This window comes from Panthera onca, chromosome A2, assembly GCF_046562875.1.
Source record: "Panthera onca isolate mPanOnc1 chromosome A2, mPanOnc1 haplotype 2, whole genome shotgun sequence".
Taxonomy (NCBI): domain Eukaryota; kingdom Metazoa; phylum Chordata; class Mammalia; order Carnivora; family Felidae; genus Panthera; species Panthera onca.
Window position 1 is genome coordinate 13,467,295 of NC_138340.1, and position 14,955 is coordinate 13,482,249.

The following is a 14,955-nucleotide window of genomic DNA, read 5'->3' on the forward strand; positions in this document are numbered from 1 at the left end:
CAAAGTACTTCAGGGGCAGAACCAGAGGCGAGCTGAAGGCGATGTGTTAGCATCCTGAGGTTCTGGTTCAGAGTCAGCAGTCAGGTCACATACTGTGCTCGGGGGTCAGGAAATGCTGGCTGCTCTGGTGTTACTCCAACAGGGGAGGCATCTGGGTCAAGTCATGGGCAGGTTTCCCAGTGGGGGATTTCTTCAGAGCGGTCCTGAGCGGGAGATGAGTCAGATCCCATTGTATAGGCAGGGCCGTAGGCAGGCGAGGGCCTGGAGGCTGGAACGGGCAGGTGGATCTGGGTAGGAATAAGTGTCCCATCAGAGGCTGCATGTCTGGGAAGGGTTGGGTGAGATCTTTTCCTGGTTCTGGCTTCCTAGAGCTTAGTTGGCCTTGGAAAGTTGGCAGAAAGGGAGGGCAGCAGCCAGATGGGCCCCCATGGGTAGGGGTAGGGTCCAAGCATTTACCAGGTCACTGCTATGGCTCTCACCCACGTGACAGCCTCCACAAGGCTGCCCTTGCGGCTTCTGGTCTCCATACCCCCCAACTGTGTGGCATCCAGGGCTGGGCCAAAGGGGGCCATGAGGGTTTCATGGAGGGAAGGCCTCGAAGGATGCATATGAATTCTGTGCACAGACAGGGACAGAAAAGGCTGAAGGAACCACATGTGCAAAGGCCTGGAGGTCACAGCTTTCCTGTTCAAGGGAGGGGTGCCATTAATAATTGGGTACAGCTAAAATGCAAAATGGAAGGTTCCTGAAGCAATTGCTGGTTGGCATAAAACTAACCAACATATATTGAACAATGGCTTAGTTTGGGGATCCTGGAGCCAACTCTAAAACCACCACTAGAAGACGTGAGGAATCCAGGAAGTATTCCCAGAAGACCCCGTGGGCTCTAGGGAAGTGAGACAGAAAGCGGGCGCCCTGCAGGGGTTGCCATGACAAGGAGGAAAATCGCACCAGGAAGCAGGGTGGGGAAGCCACCACCAAACTAGACCAGCTGTGAGAAACATCCCCTAGATGCTGGGCCCTGGCCTAGCACATGGTAATATGTCACCGAAGCCTGGGGACAGCCCCATGAGATATTTATCCCCTTTACAGATGGGAAAACGAAGCCACCTGCCTGTCACATAGCCAGAAGGCACCCAGGGCTGTGAGGGAGCCAGCAGGGACAGCAGTGGGGTCCAGAATCAGGGTTGAAGGCCAAATAATGGGTGGAGGGGCCCAGATGTCTCCTCACAAATAGAGGGTTCTGCCTTTTACCTCTGCTGTCTTAGGCCAGGGCCTTAATGGGGCTAAGCTTCAATTTCCTCCTATATAAAACGGGACTAAAACAGTATCTAACCCCAGGCTATCTCGAGAATCAACGAGATGGTGCCTGGGAAGGGCATATCCTGAAGAAAGGCTTGGCAAAGGAGCCTCCTGCAAAGGAGCCTCCTGCGTGGGCACGCTGAGGTCTTTGTGGTCTGGAATTGGGGGGGGGGGGGGGGGGGGGGGAGGGGAGCGGTGGTGGTTAGCGACCAATGGTGAATAACCAGAAGGTAGATACCAGCTGGGCGTTCAGGGCCTCAGACGCCGGGCTGAAGAATAGGGCTTCACCGCAGGAAGGCAGGGAGCCACGGCGGGTCTGTGAGCAAGGTAGGAAAGGTATCGGAGCTGCGTGTGGCAAGCTCTCCTGGGGACCTGCAGAGGGATGGCCGGTGGACCAGAGACGAAATAACACTCAGGAGCTGAGAGGACCGCTTCGATCCTCTGACAAAGGGAATATGGTAATAGCCTTTGTTCCCTAGCACGGAAAAGCCCCTTCTTTCTCCGGCCCCGCCCCCGCGGAATCCCAGGCCCGCGCTTGCGCGCGGGCAGCAGGGAATCCCCGACTCGGCTGCAGTGCGCGGGAGGGGGCGTGAGACGGGAGTTCCGTGCTCTCCCAGCCCTCCCCGCGCGCGTTGCCGGGACAACCGGGCGGGGCTGTGGGGACGCCGGGCGCTCACTGCGCCTGCGCGGGGGTGCTCGCTTCACGCGCTAGGGCTTTCCCGTCGAGCGCTGGTCTGGGAGGGAAAGCCTCGCCCTGCGCGCATGCGTCGATGCCCGACCGACCCCCGCCCTGTGGGCAAGGGAATCCTCACACGCCGCAGTGCGCACTGGGGGAGGGGTGGGGAAACCGGCTCAAACCAGAGTGGGGTTTGCTGAGGAGGTGGCGGGGGAGGGAGAGAGAGTGGGGTCTTCCGGAGGTTCCCGCTCCGGCCCTAGCCGTCGCCTTGGCAACCGGGCGCGCGGGCCGCAGGGAGGGGTGCGGCGGCCTCAGGGAAGCCGGGCGGCTCTGCGCCTGCGTGGAGCGCGGCGCCGGTGGCCGGGGTTCCCCCTTGCGCGCCCCGGGGATTGACGGAGGAGGGTTCGCAGAGGAGAGGAGAGGGTGGGTGCCGGGGGAGGAGGTTAGCGCAGAGAGAGGGGCCGTGGAGGAGGAGGGGGGGGGGGATGGTGGAGGGACGAGGAGGAAGGGTGGGTGCCAGAGAAGGTGGGGGAAACGCGAAGGGCTGGGGAAGATGGGGAGAGGGGTGCAAGAGGAGTAGGAGGAGTCGGAGGATGGGGTAATGAGGGAGGCGTGGAAGGAGGGGGGACAACAAAGGAAGAGAGAGGAGGGGAGGGGGAAACTTGAGGAGCAGTTAAGGGACGTGGACAGCGTGTGGGGGACAAAGAAAAGCCTAGGAAGGGAACATGTGCGGCGCCGGCGACAGCGTGATGGACTGGGAGAGGACGGACACTTCCAGGGCCCCTTCTCCTCCTCCTCCGCACGAACCCCAGGTTTGCTTGGCCAGAAGATCTGGGCTTAGAGTTTCCAGGTTTAGAAAAAGAAAACTACGTCGCCCAGTAAAACTTGACTTGCAGATAAACAACGAATACTTTTTATTTTTACAAGTATGTCCCATTCCGTGTCCTGTATTTTATGTGGCAGCCCTAATCGTGCGTGGTCGGGCACCCCCCCCTTACTGTCTTCCCCCACATTCCGGCCTGTCCTTTGAGACTTTCTGAAACCTCTCGGATGATGCCTTTGTCTCTTGCCTCGCTGGTTCCCCTGGTCCTGCATGCCAGGTCCCCCCACTTCCCATGCCAGTTCCCACCCTTCTGGCCTTGAACACCAGCCTGAGGTGTAGTCTGGGCCGGGCAGTGAAATGTGCAAAGACAGGGCACTCACCCATCCCGACGCTTTCTCCCTCAGCACCCACAAGCCCCCCCCCCCCCCCAAGTCCATGGCTGTGGGTCTGGCCCTGCTGACACCACATGTCCCTGCTCATCCCCAGCCCATCACCTTTTCCCAGAACCCACAAGGCTCTGTATTCTCAGGGACCCCAGGAATCCCCCCCCCCCCCCCCCACCTCTGAATTCAACCCTCAATCTCTGGGCATATAAATATATAGATAGTAGTTGCTGAAAGCTTTCAAGGTAAATTTATGGAGGCAAGTATGGGAGGGGGGGTGTTTGATTTCTCAACACTGGCAGCTGCGTTTTCTGTCCCATGGGGGGCACATACCCTCTCTGAGCTTTTATATCCAACAACAAAGAGATTTTCCCTTTATCCTCCCCTTGGTTTCAAAAAGTGTAAGCTAATGAAACATGGAAAAGCTAATAACAAAGGAAAGGTCACTCCCCTCCCCTCAGTCACTGCTGAGGTCACTGCTGCGGAAAGGTCACTGCTCCCAGTGCCCCCTCCTCCCCTCAGGCTTTGCTCTTCATACTTATTTGCCATCTGAGCAGACACGCCTCCGAGCTGGCTTCTCAACAGGCCTGGAACTCCGTCCCTGTGGACCATAACCATCATGTTATTCTGGAAACGGGCTAAGCCATCCCTGGTGGGGAACATTTGGGGGCCTGGGGTTTTTAGTGTCCCTGTGCAAGGTGACACCCCTACAGGAGCAGATGATGGATCTTTTGTGCCACGTCCCAGGGGTGCTTTCCAGAGTGGCTAGCTGGGGCAGTGGTGCTATCTCTGTCTTTGGAGCTGGGTAGCTCCTGGGGAGGTGCTGGGTCAGAGTTGGCCCACCCGTCATCAGCCAAGCCCAAGTTGCCGAGAACCCCCCATTCCCTGGGGGAGGCAGAAGGTGAACAAGTAACACAGCACACCAGGAATTGAAGACCTGAAACTAGAGGGATGTTCCCAGAGCAGGAGGTGACTTTGAACCGGGCTCTGAAAGACAATAGGGCGTGAGGGAAGGGTGATCTTGGCAGAAAGAAGGGCGGATGCAAAGCCCGAGGCTGGACACATTAACACAGAGGTTGAGTCAGGCCAGAGTGTGGTGGGTGGTCTAGGGAGACAGCCCTAGTGCTGAGACAAAAGGGAGTGGGAGCCGGAGCTCTCAGGACTTGGAAGAGGGGGAGAGTTCAAGGAGGAAGGTGCTAGTTCTGTAGACAGGGACAGGATCAGTCACATAGCTGAGTATGGAATTCTGTGGTTGCATCACGGAGAAGGGAGGAGGGAGGCCATGGGTGCGAGGCAAGGAGCAGTGGGAGGGGCCTTCTGGGGGCTCCGCAGGGCAGATGTCCAGGTTCAAGGGTGGAGGACTCCCCCCTCCCCCCGTGAAGCCACCCTGTCACTACTGACTCTTGACCCTCCCTGTGTCCGACCAAGGTGCAGACCTCAGCCTTCCCCCCCCCCCCCCCCCCGCCCGTGGAGAGTCATCCCCGCAGAGGTACTGGGTGGGACCCCTCATCGGTGGAGTCCCTGAGGTTCCCCCAGCCCTCCCTCAATCTGCCTCCACAATGAATACCCTAGAGGTCCCCCGCCCCTTTGTTCTCTTTCCCTCCACACACGGTCACGGTCACGCTGGCGGCTCCTTCTGAGAGCATCTCACACACAATGGGGGGGGGGTGCGCTCCCAATCGCCCCCCACTCCATTCCCCCCCCGCCCCGCGGCCCCTCCCGCGCCGCGGAATCCCGGCCTCCGGGACCCCACCCGGGGAGTGCATTACCTTTCCAAGGGAGGCGCCCGGCGGCGTGGGGGGGCGGGGGGGAGGAGAGTTGGAGAGGGAGGGCTATTTTTAGAATGAATGGAAGAAAAGAGGGGGGAAAAAAACAACCAAAAAGAAAAAGGATGGAGGCTCATGGAAGCTTCCTGGCTCCCAAGAGGAAACCCCCCTCATCCCAGGCCACGGCGGAAGGTGGGTGGGGGTTCGGAGACTGGGTGGGTGGGGCTGCGGGGGGCAGGGGGCCGAGAGGGAGAACACGGTGGTCTGGGAGGGCACCACTCCTCCTGGGGTGGGGGGTGGGGGACGGAATTGGATAACAGCAAAATACAGCCGGCAGCCCCAGAGACCTCGGAGAGCTGGAGGGACCCCAGAAGTGAATGCTGTCCAGTCGCAAGCAAGAAATAGGCTCAGAGAGGGGCCTGAACAGGGCCAAGGTCACAGGAGGGGCTGAGCCCTGCGCAGCGCCCCCTCTGCCATCCCCTAGTGACCCTAACCCCGGGAGCCGCATTCTTCTAATTTGGCAGAGTGACCTTCACAAACAATCTCGCGGCCCAGGGCCCGGCTGTTCACGTTCAGCGGGGTCCCTGAATCGTGCGGTGAGAAGAGGGACGTCACAGCCCAACAATGACATTAGAGAAGTTTTCTGTGGTTTGTTTCATGGCCACCCGAGGTACCCCTCCCTCACTGGGACCTTCCAGCCCCAGCAACGTCACCAGCTGCCTGAAGCCTCCGGGTCCCCGCCCCCCGCCCCGACCTCCCAGGCCCCAGAGCCCGCTCAAGGTGGGGGGCTGAATTGCCTCCCTTTCTCTCCGCGGCTCCATTCCTAACCCGGACGCCAGGAAGCGACCCCCCAGAGACAGGCGGGCAGCCGCATTTCTATGCTGCTGGGGCGCTGGGCCCCGGCCAGGGGCGCCCCAGCTCTGGGTCTCAGTTTCCCCATCTGTAAAATGAACGTGATGGGCCAGCGGCGGCGGAGGGTCCTCCCAGCTCTTTGAGCGTTCTTAGAGATTGGCTGTTCCACTCCTGCGGGGAGGGGGATTCCCCCCCCCCCCCACACCCTTTCTGGAAAAGCAGAGCGGGAGAGGGGGGTCGCACGGTGGCCGCCGCAGTCTGCCTCTCTCGCTCCACCGGGTAGGCGCCCCTCCCGGGGAGGCGGGGCGGGGCCCAGGTCGGCGGGGAGGGGGTCAGCTCTGCGGCGGCGCGCGCACACCCTCCCGGCTCACACGCCCTTGCCCGGCCGTGCACTTGTCTTCGCGCTCGGGCCAGGCGCTGGGGCTCCGGCGGCGGCGGCCGTCTCTGGCCGGTGAGTAGGCACTAGTGGGGCATTGGGGTGGGAGCGCTTACAGGGCGGAGGGCCCAGCGGCGCTCCCCTTCTCCTTGGTGGGCGTTTCGGTCAGGGTTTGCCCCGACTCCCGGAATTCAAAGGGGGGAGGTGCGGGAGGGAGGGGATCTCCGCCCCCCCCCCCAACTCCAAGCCTCGAGTCACTCCAGACGCCCCCCCCCCCGCCCCAGCATCCCCCTGGGAGGAGGGGGGCTTCCGCTCCCGGAATTTGGAATGCGGAGACGTCCTCCCACAGAGGAGAAGGTGGAGACCAGGGGACCCTCAGGCGCTAGCTGGGGGTGGGGGGTGGGGGGTGGGGGAATGGCGGGGTGGGGGGGGGCGGTGATGGCTCCATTGCTCCCTTCCCCTGCCTTCCCCCTCAGTCCTTCCACCTCTCACGGAGTGTGGTGGGGATTCCCCCGGCCGGCCCACTGCAGAGTGGAAGGGAACCCCCCCCCCCCCACCTGCCAGCCTACTGTGCGTGGGAGCTCCTCCTCTGCTCTCTTCCCTAAGCTCCACCTCCCCCCGCCCCCACCCCACTGACTGGGAAAGGGGCCGAGGCCCAGAGAGGGTTAGCACTTACCCAAGGTCACCCAGCTGGGCAGAGGCAGAGCTGTGTTTGTGGCGGACTCAGATTCTGGAACCCCAGAACTCAGCTGGTGGTGTGGGCTCCGGGGTCCCCTCTGTTTCCTGCGTTTAACTGTCAGGGTGGGGCTTGAGGGCCCTGTCTGGAACTGGGTAGGGGGAGTACCACACTCTTCTCCAAGTCTCTCCACACTGCTGGAGGCCCAGACACGACTGAGTGGATGAGCCCCCTAACTGGCTCCCTCCTCCGGGTTCCCGGGTCTCATGTCCCTCCTAGTCCTTCTTCCCCCAGCCTCCTCAAGCTGCCTTAGACCTCAAAGGAAGTCTGGCTGGTGAAGGGGAGAAGGGGAGGGAGGGCAAGGGGTCCTTCCAGAGCTGGTAGAGTGATCACTCTGACGCACCGACCCACTGGGTGACCTTGGACAATCTCCCTGTTCTCCCAGACCCAGAGTCAGATCCAAAGCCCCCCCTGACTAGAACAGGCAGCCCCTGACTCGTCCAGGTGGCCACTGGCCCCACTCCAGATCCCCAGCGAGAGGAAGGGCAGCTGGGACGTCCATCTCAGCCCGTGTTTCCCCTTCAGTTCCATCCTGGGCTCGTGCTCCCTCACCCCTCTCCGCCACGGGGCTGCTCTGTGTCCCCTTTCGCCCCCTCCTCCGGAGTGGGGCCTGGGTTCCATGGGTACCAAGGGGCTTTCGCAACAGCCCAGTACAGAGTGAATTCCTTGAGGGAGTTACCCCAGGGCAGCTGCAGACAGGGTGAGGGTCAGGGGGTGGCCAAGAATACAGCTGGCTGAGTCAGGGATCCCTACCTCCTTCACCCTTACAGCAGCCTGTCCCAGCCTCATCCACCTAGATCTCCCTGTGGTGAAGGAACTGGGGGGGGGGGGGGGGGGAACCTAGGAGCAGGACAGGGAACAGCATGGGGAAAGGCAGGTAGAGCCTTTAGTGTGCAGTCTCCAGTGGATGGAAGCGGGGCTCCAGGGAGAGGGCCTGGTATGGGGTACTGATCTTAAACTGATCTTAAACTTCCTTCATGCTCACAGGGTAATTCGGCTAGTTAGAAGACAGGTCTACTCTAGGGGCGCCTGGGTGGCGCCGTCGGTTAAGCGTCCGACTTCAGCCAGGTCACGATCTCGCGGTCCGTGAGTTCGAGCCCCGCGTCAGGCTCCGGGCCGATGGCTCGGAGCCTGGAGCCTGTTTCCGATTCTGTGTCTCCCTCTCTCTCTGCCCCTCCCCCGTTCATGCTCTGTCTCTCTCTGTCCCAAAAATAAATTAAAAAAACGTTGAAAAAAAAAAAAAAAAAAAAGAAGACAGGTCTACTCTAAAAACCATTGCAGTGTGGGAGGTACCTACACGCCACCCTCCTGGGGCCCTGCCTCTACCCCTTACCCGTGTCTGGTCCTTACAGGTCAAGGGGAGAAGAAAGGCAGCTCAGCCCCCTGCCAGCCAGGTGGTAATCCAGCAGGACTGAAGGGGACAGGCCCTTTGGTGGCGGCTCATCCGGGAGACCCCTGCACACCAGGGTGAGTGAATCCAGGTCTGGGTCATATTTGGGAGTAAGGGTGGCCCGGGAGCTACGTGGACAATCTGGCGACGTAAGAAAAAAGCGCCAACCTCTGACGTCAGACCAACAGTGCAATAACCACCACCACAACAGCTGTGCTTTCTAGAGCCCCCAGAGAGTCACTGCCCATTTTCTCCAGTCGCTGGTGGTGGGGAACCCGCTCTGTGTCACACAGCCAGAAGGGAGGAGATGAGCCAGGTTGGAAGGTCCCCCACCCCTGGTCCGCCACCCAGATTCTGTGGTCTCGCTCCCGGAGACAGCTTTTAGGGAGTAGCTCCTTTACTCCTCTGTCCCCTGCAAACATTGGCTGACATTTCAGGGTCAGCAGTGAGCTGCCAATGGGGGCAGGGTATGGAGAAAATGGAGGCAACGGTTCTAAATATGTATGGTCGGTTTAATCAGTCAGCAAACACCGAACAGGTACTGTGTGCCCTGGGCTGGGTGCTGGGGACACGGCAGGGGCTGAGGCAGGCCCAGATCAGCCCTTGAGACATACTGGGAGGGAAATAGAACACAGTGATCCTTTTTTCTTTTTTTTTTTTTAAGTTTATTCATTTATTTTGAGAGAGAGAGAGAGAGAGAGAGAGAGAGAGAGAGAGAATGAATGAGTGGGGGAAAGGCAGAGAGAGAGGGAGAGAATCTCAAGCAGGCTCCTTGCTGTTAGCTCAGAGCCCAGTGCGGGGCTTGGTCTCACGAACTGTGTGTGGAATCATGGCCTGAGCCAAAATCGAGCTGGATGCTCAACCGACTGAGCCATCCAGGGGCCCCTCGCAATGATGTATGAGAGAACGACCCGGGGAGAGGGAGGCTCCTGGAGGGGGGACAGAAGGCGGGAGGAGGAGCCAGCCAGGTGGCAGTTGGGAGAACGGCATACTTGGCAGCAGGGACAGCAAGTGCAAGGGTCCTGAGGCAGAAATGAGGTTGGCACGTTTGAGGAACAGTGAGGAGGCTGCTGTGACTGGAACAGAATGAGCGAGGGGGAGAGAGGAGGAAGAGGAAGACCGAGGGATCTGCAGGCAGGGGCTGAGGTCAAGGAATAGACTGCAGAGCCGTGGGGAACCATGGAGAGTGTGTGAGCAGAGAGGGACAGGGTCTGGTTTGTGATTTTCAAAAGCCTCTGTGACTACTGTGGAGAGCAGGGACTGGTGGGGCAAGAGTGGAAGCGGCAGAAGGCTGGAGGGGAGCCCAGGAGGCAACTGGGTAGAGTGAGCTCAGCCAGGACTGGATAGAGGCAGAGACGAAGAGAAGTGGGCAGATTCTGGGACTAAGCTGGGCGTGGAGGATGGACTGTGTGTGGCCAGTTTTCTGCCCAATGCTGAGGAACCACAGGGAGGAGGGAGAGATTTGTTGTGCTCTGGGAAATCTGGGAAGGCATCCTGGAGGAGGTGTTCTTCTTGCTCTTTGAGCTGGGTCTGGTCGGGCAAGTAGGTCTTTGCTGGTGCCCAACTGGAGTTGTGCTGAGGGTCAAATTGTACAGATGCCACGAGGGCCATGGGGAGCCACTGAGCATTCAGAATTAGAAGCAACATAATGAGATTTTAGCAAGGAAATATCCCTCGGGGGCGCCTGGCAGAGCCTGGACGGGAGCCAGAGAAGTCAGGAAGGCACTTGAAATGGTTCAGGTCCCGATCAGGCTAGTAGCAACCGGGAGCATCCAGTGAGCGCTTGCTGTGTGCCTAGCACATCTGAGGGGGATTGGATCCCCAGCTCCTCTCACTGCCCTCGGAGGGCCCCACTGCCCCGCTGAAGAAACTGAGGCTCAACGAGGGATGTGCCTTGCCTGTGACCACTGTATGACTTTGACCTGAGAACAACAGAGATGTCGCATCTCGCAGTTCTGGAGGCCAGAGCCTGAGATCCAGGCATCGGCAGGGCCACATTCCCTCTGGAGGGTCTAGGGGAGGATCCTTCTTTTTGTCTCTTCCCCTTCCTGGGGGGGCTTCATGTGTCCCTTGGCCTATGGCCACATCACTCCAGTCCCTGTATCTGTCTTCACGTGGCCGTCGGAGAAGGACGCTGGTCATTGGGTTAAGGCCCGCCCTCGTCTAGTATGACCTCACGTTAATTTCACTGTCTGCAAAGACCCTGTTTCCAAATAAGGTCACATTCTGAGGTCCTGGGTGGACTGGAATTTGGGGGGGAATACTCTCCAAACTAGTATGGCCACAAGCAGAATACCCTACTGCAGTCACGCCTTTGCCCCCAGGGCCTCTGGTGAAGCAGTGGCTGCAGGGATGGGGACCGAGTGAATTTAGGGACAAGGATGGGCAGACCTGGGGTCCCATTAGATGTGGGGGTGGCCGGAAAGGAAGAGTTAGGCTGGAGCCTTCCAGCCTGAGTGTGAGAAGGGAGGGGACGCTGGTGCCTGGAATAGGGAGGCTGCCGCCAGCTGAATGGAGGAGACAGCCCCGGGGGTGGGGGGGGGGTGGGGGGAGGCGGCGGGGATCCCCTGGTGGGTGTGACAGGGGCTCCCAGGCCAGAGGCTGCTTTGTGGGGAGTCTGTGCTTCCGATAATGCTGGTTCCCTGCCTGCCTGTCACCCCCAGACTCCCAGCTCCTCCTCCAGAGCAAGGATTAGGCGGGCTGCCCATGGGGAGGACCCGGGGCTGCCAGGCTTAGCTCCTCTGTACCCCTCCCTGGCCTCATTTCCCCCGGGGACCATCTGCAAGGGTCACTTGTATTTACTCAGTGTCTCAAGATCTGATCTTGCCTGCTGAAAACACGAGTTCAGGGGACTTTTTTGTGTCCTCACCATGGTATCTCCACTTCGGGTCCATGCCTTGTATATGGGAGGCGCTCAAGAAACACTGATAGAATGAATGAAGCTTCTCTAAGTCCCCGAATCCCAGAGAGCCCAGGAATAAGCCCTCCGAGACACACACTCCAGCTCCCTTGGGCCTTCCTGTCCCCCTTCCTGCCCCTACAATTCACAGGGCCCTAAGGGGCTTAACCCCCCATGACTCCCAGTCTGCTGAGGCCTCGCACACTCAACCCTGCAGGTGGAACCCCTGCCAGCCTCTGGCTTGCCCCATCCCTTTGCCCCTTCCCTCTAGCCACACAGGTCTCCCTTCCCTTCCTCAAACATTGCCCACCTCAACGTCTTGATCCTTGCAGTGTCCTCTACCCGATGCACCCTTCTAGCTCTTCGAGGGCCTGCCCCTTGACCCCTTTTGAATGTCCCCCCTTCCAGGAGGCCTCCCATGACCACCTCCAAGTCTCCCCATCCCCATTCATATTTTTCTCAACTTCATTGGATCTTTTCCTAATACTTTTGTGTATCTAGAATTCTTACTGGTCCCTTTATTTGGAGAGGGTTGTGCCTAGAGTTCTAGAAATGCAGCTCCACGAAGGATAGGTTTGTATCTCTGCTTCTGCATTCCCAGCAACAGACTCAGAAAAGGGGCTTGGTGGCTATGTGAATGAATGAATGAATGAGTGAATGAATGAATGAATGGATGAATATGTGAGTGAATGAATGAATGAGCGAATGAGTGAATACATTCCCCACTCTGCCATCTCCACACTTATGGGGGACTCAGGGTCTAGCCTCCTTCTGGGCATCTATCTGTTAGACCCAGGATGGGTCTGAGATTTCTGTGGATGCACACCTGCGGGCTTGAGTCCTTCCCTACTCAGGCAGCCTGTGGGTCCCTCAGCCCCTGGGAGACCTCTCCCAGGTCTCTTGCATCCGGACCTAGACTTGTGGCCCAGCCCTCAGGCTCCTGGAAGAGGGGCTTCCTGTTCAGCCACCACCCCAACCCCTGCCTGTTTGATCGGCCATTTCCTGGGAGTGTGAGTCCTGGGGCATCCCAACTGACAGGTTCGTTTGGAGGCTCCTCAGGTCTCTTCCAGCCAGCCATGGGCTGATAAGAGGCTCCATCTGGAATGGAATCTCAGGTGATGCCCACCCACAGCCCCACCTCCATCCACCCCTGACCCCTAGCCACCTCTGCCAGCCTCGTCTCTGAGGGGTGAGGTTCAAGCAGGCAGCAAGGCAGACACGGGTGGATGGTGATCGTTCACCAGGCCCCCCCATTCTAAGTTCAGCCCCTTCGAGGGGGTCTCTGACCCCTCAGGGCAGATGAGCCCAAAGGGGAAAGAGGGATCTTTCCAGAGAGAGAAGGTGGGTATAGAGCCTGCAGGGCCTGTTCAGGGTGGGAGGCCTGGCAGAGCCTCCAGGGTCTGTGGCTCGTGCTTTTGTGAGTATCTGGAGGTTGACATATTCAAAAAGCATCAGATGCCGCAAGGACTCCACAGAAGTCTGCACAGGCTGGAGTCAGCCGGTGGGCACAGTGTGAATGCTTCTTATGGGGCAGGGACCCGCACAGGGGCAGGCTCTGTTGTCAGGGGCTGGGGCACTGAATGCCATACAGGGATGTGTGCCCGGTCCTGAGGGAGATGTGGGTGGCTCCATCACGACTGTGCTTTAGAAAGAGCCCTCAGCAGGCCATGCAGGCCTGGAGTGGGGGCCTGGTGAGTGGATGGGGGGATGGAGAGGGGATGGCTGCTCTTCGAGCATGGCTGAGAATGCATCCATTTAGGGTCCCCTCTCCTGGCATCCCTGTGGACATGGGAGGGCATGAGTGGTCCCCAGGCCTCCTCTGCCACCACAGCCAGGCCTTCTCCAGGGTGTCCCCAAGAGGCTGGGATGAGAAACCGAAGACCTGTCTGCAGACCCCAGGCCATCACCTGGCTCTGCTCAGCCTCATCACTGGCCCATGAGGCCACCCCCTGCCCAGGCAGCCGTCCACTCATTCATTCATTCGGCCCAGCTATTTTCTGGACACCACAGAGGAAACAGATCAGCTGCCCGCAGGCAGTGACGAGCAATCAGATGTCCTGACCCTGTCCCAAGCTCAGAGCTAGGAAGAAAACACTGGGAGAGAGATGGTGTGTGTGTGTGTGTGTGTGTGTGTGTGTGTGTGTGTGTGTGTTAAAGCTGGACTCAGTCACCCCCAGCCAGGCTGGGACAGGGTGAGGCCTAGGTAGTTAGGAGGCCTGGGGGAGGAGGAGGAAAGGGCTCCCCACCTCCCTGTCCCCAAGGCTGAATGAATGAGTCGCCCAAGCACGCCCTCTGTGCCAGAAAGGAGCTTGGTTTTGGACAGCCCCAAAGCAGGCTTCTGCTGGCCTGTCTTCCTGGCATTGGTGATAAGGGTTAGAAATGGGGGTGGGGGCTCAGTCCCGAAGATGGTGGCCTTGAACCTATGGCCCTAGCAGGCACCCCCTCAGCTCCTGGAAGCCCCCACGTCGGGGTCCTAGGCACCCTCCACGTGGCAACATCCTGCAAACAGGACATCTGAGGAGGTAGTTTCAGGACGGAGGTGTCCAGTCGCTTTGCAAAGTTATCCCCTCAGCAAATGCGTGTATTTGAGGGGTTGAAGGAGGGTTGGAGTTGGAAGACCCGATTTTAGAAAGGGGGCGGCTAGGAGTTCTCGAGACCTGTCGGGGACCGGAGTTGTCGCTTCGCTAAGTAAGGTCCCCTCCATTGCGCCCAGCCAGAGAGCGAGTTTGAGGACCAGCTGAGCGCTGGGGGCCGAAGGGGGCGCCCGGGAATGTGGGATCTTTAAATGTAGGCGGAGCTTGCGGGGTCGCCGGGGGCGGTGCCAACCCGGGCTCGACCAATCGGCGGCGCCGTCCGCGTCGCACCGCCCCCTCCTCTCCCGGCCCGGGCGGGCGCTCGCCCCCGGCCGGGCCCGTGGACAGGGCGGCGGGGGATGCACCCGCCGCCGCCCCCGGCCCGGCCGCCTCCGGGCCCCACGCCCGCCGGCCGCTGCCCGCCCCGTCCGCGGCCCCGGCCCCGGCCCCCACGCGAGGGTCTGCGGCCGCGCGGGACCCTCTCCCCTCCAGCTTCTTCTGCCCACGGGAGCCGAGCCCTGCAGGTACCGGGTGGGACGGACCGGAGCGCCCAAAGAGGGAGGCACGTCCTGGAGGGGGGACGCGGTTTGGGACAGGGGCCAGGACGGAGGGTCTCCGAAGGATCCGGAACCCAGGGGACACGGAGAGGAAGGGAATGTGTGTCTGTGCACTGCCTGAGCGAGTGGAGATTCGCGGACCCCCAATGCCGGAGGGGGGAGGTACTGGGTTCACTTTGGCCGGGGTACAGCAGTGAGTCTCTAAACTCCATACATACGGTGGGGGGAGCTCTTGGGGTGAAGGCAGTGACCTGGGACTTACTTGGGAACGGGAGGGAGGAGACCCTCACCACTGGCTCCCAGATACTGCCGTTAGGGTCGCCCTAATGCAGGGGCCAAGGAGCTAGGTCTCTTAGCTGTCCCCGGACAGAGGTTCGGGTACCCTACACAGGGCACTGCCTTGGCTGTCCTGGAGGGCAGGCTGCAGATGTGAGTGCTGGAGGCTGGGAGCCAAATGGGAGACGCTGATGGAGAGGGGTCAGCTTGGAGGGCGCTGGTGGAGGCAGCCCCGAGGAGGGCAGAGCAGGCTAATTGCACCCTGCTGAGCGCTGGCAGGTTCCTGACTGGTGGTGATGGGGGTGGGGGTTGGGGGGGGCGCCCAAGGGAATTGGGCAGTCAGCGC

At 60.1% G+C, this 14,955-nt stretch overlaps 1 protein-coding gene and 1 long non-coding RNA gene across 8 annotated transcripts in view; one reads left to right on the forward strand and one right to left on the reverse strand.

Moving 5' to 3' along the window:
• LOC145713446 (uncharacterized) overlaps nt 1-14,955 on the reverse strand; it is a 222,069-nt gene that overhangs the window by 153,636 nt on the left and 53,478 nt on the right. The gene's annotated exons all lie outside the window — the stretch shown is intronic.
• Nucleotides 5,036-14,955, forward strand: part of KCNN1 (potassium calcium-activated channel subfamily N member 1) — a 33,375-nt gene continuing 23,455 nt past the window's right edge. The window contains exons 1-2 of one of the 7 annotated variants that reach the window (XM_081792180.1): nt 5,036-5,142; nt 8,267-8,381. Coding sequence is in view for 3 of the 7 variants with exons in the window: in XM_081792178.1 (XP_081648304.1) it covers nt 14,136-14,300 (165 nt within the window). In the remaining 4 variants the exon portion in view is untranslated. Of the gene's footprint in view, nt 5,143-6,095; nt 6,254-8,266; nt 8,382-14,034; nt 14,301-14,955 lie in introns of those variants that run through there. The other 6 variants (XM_081792181.1, XM_081792178.1, XR_014136517.1 and 3 more) reach the window with 6 other exon arrangements.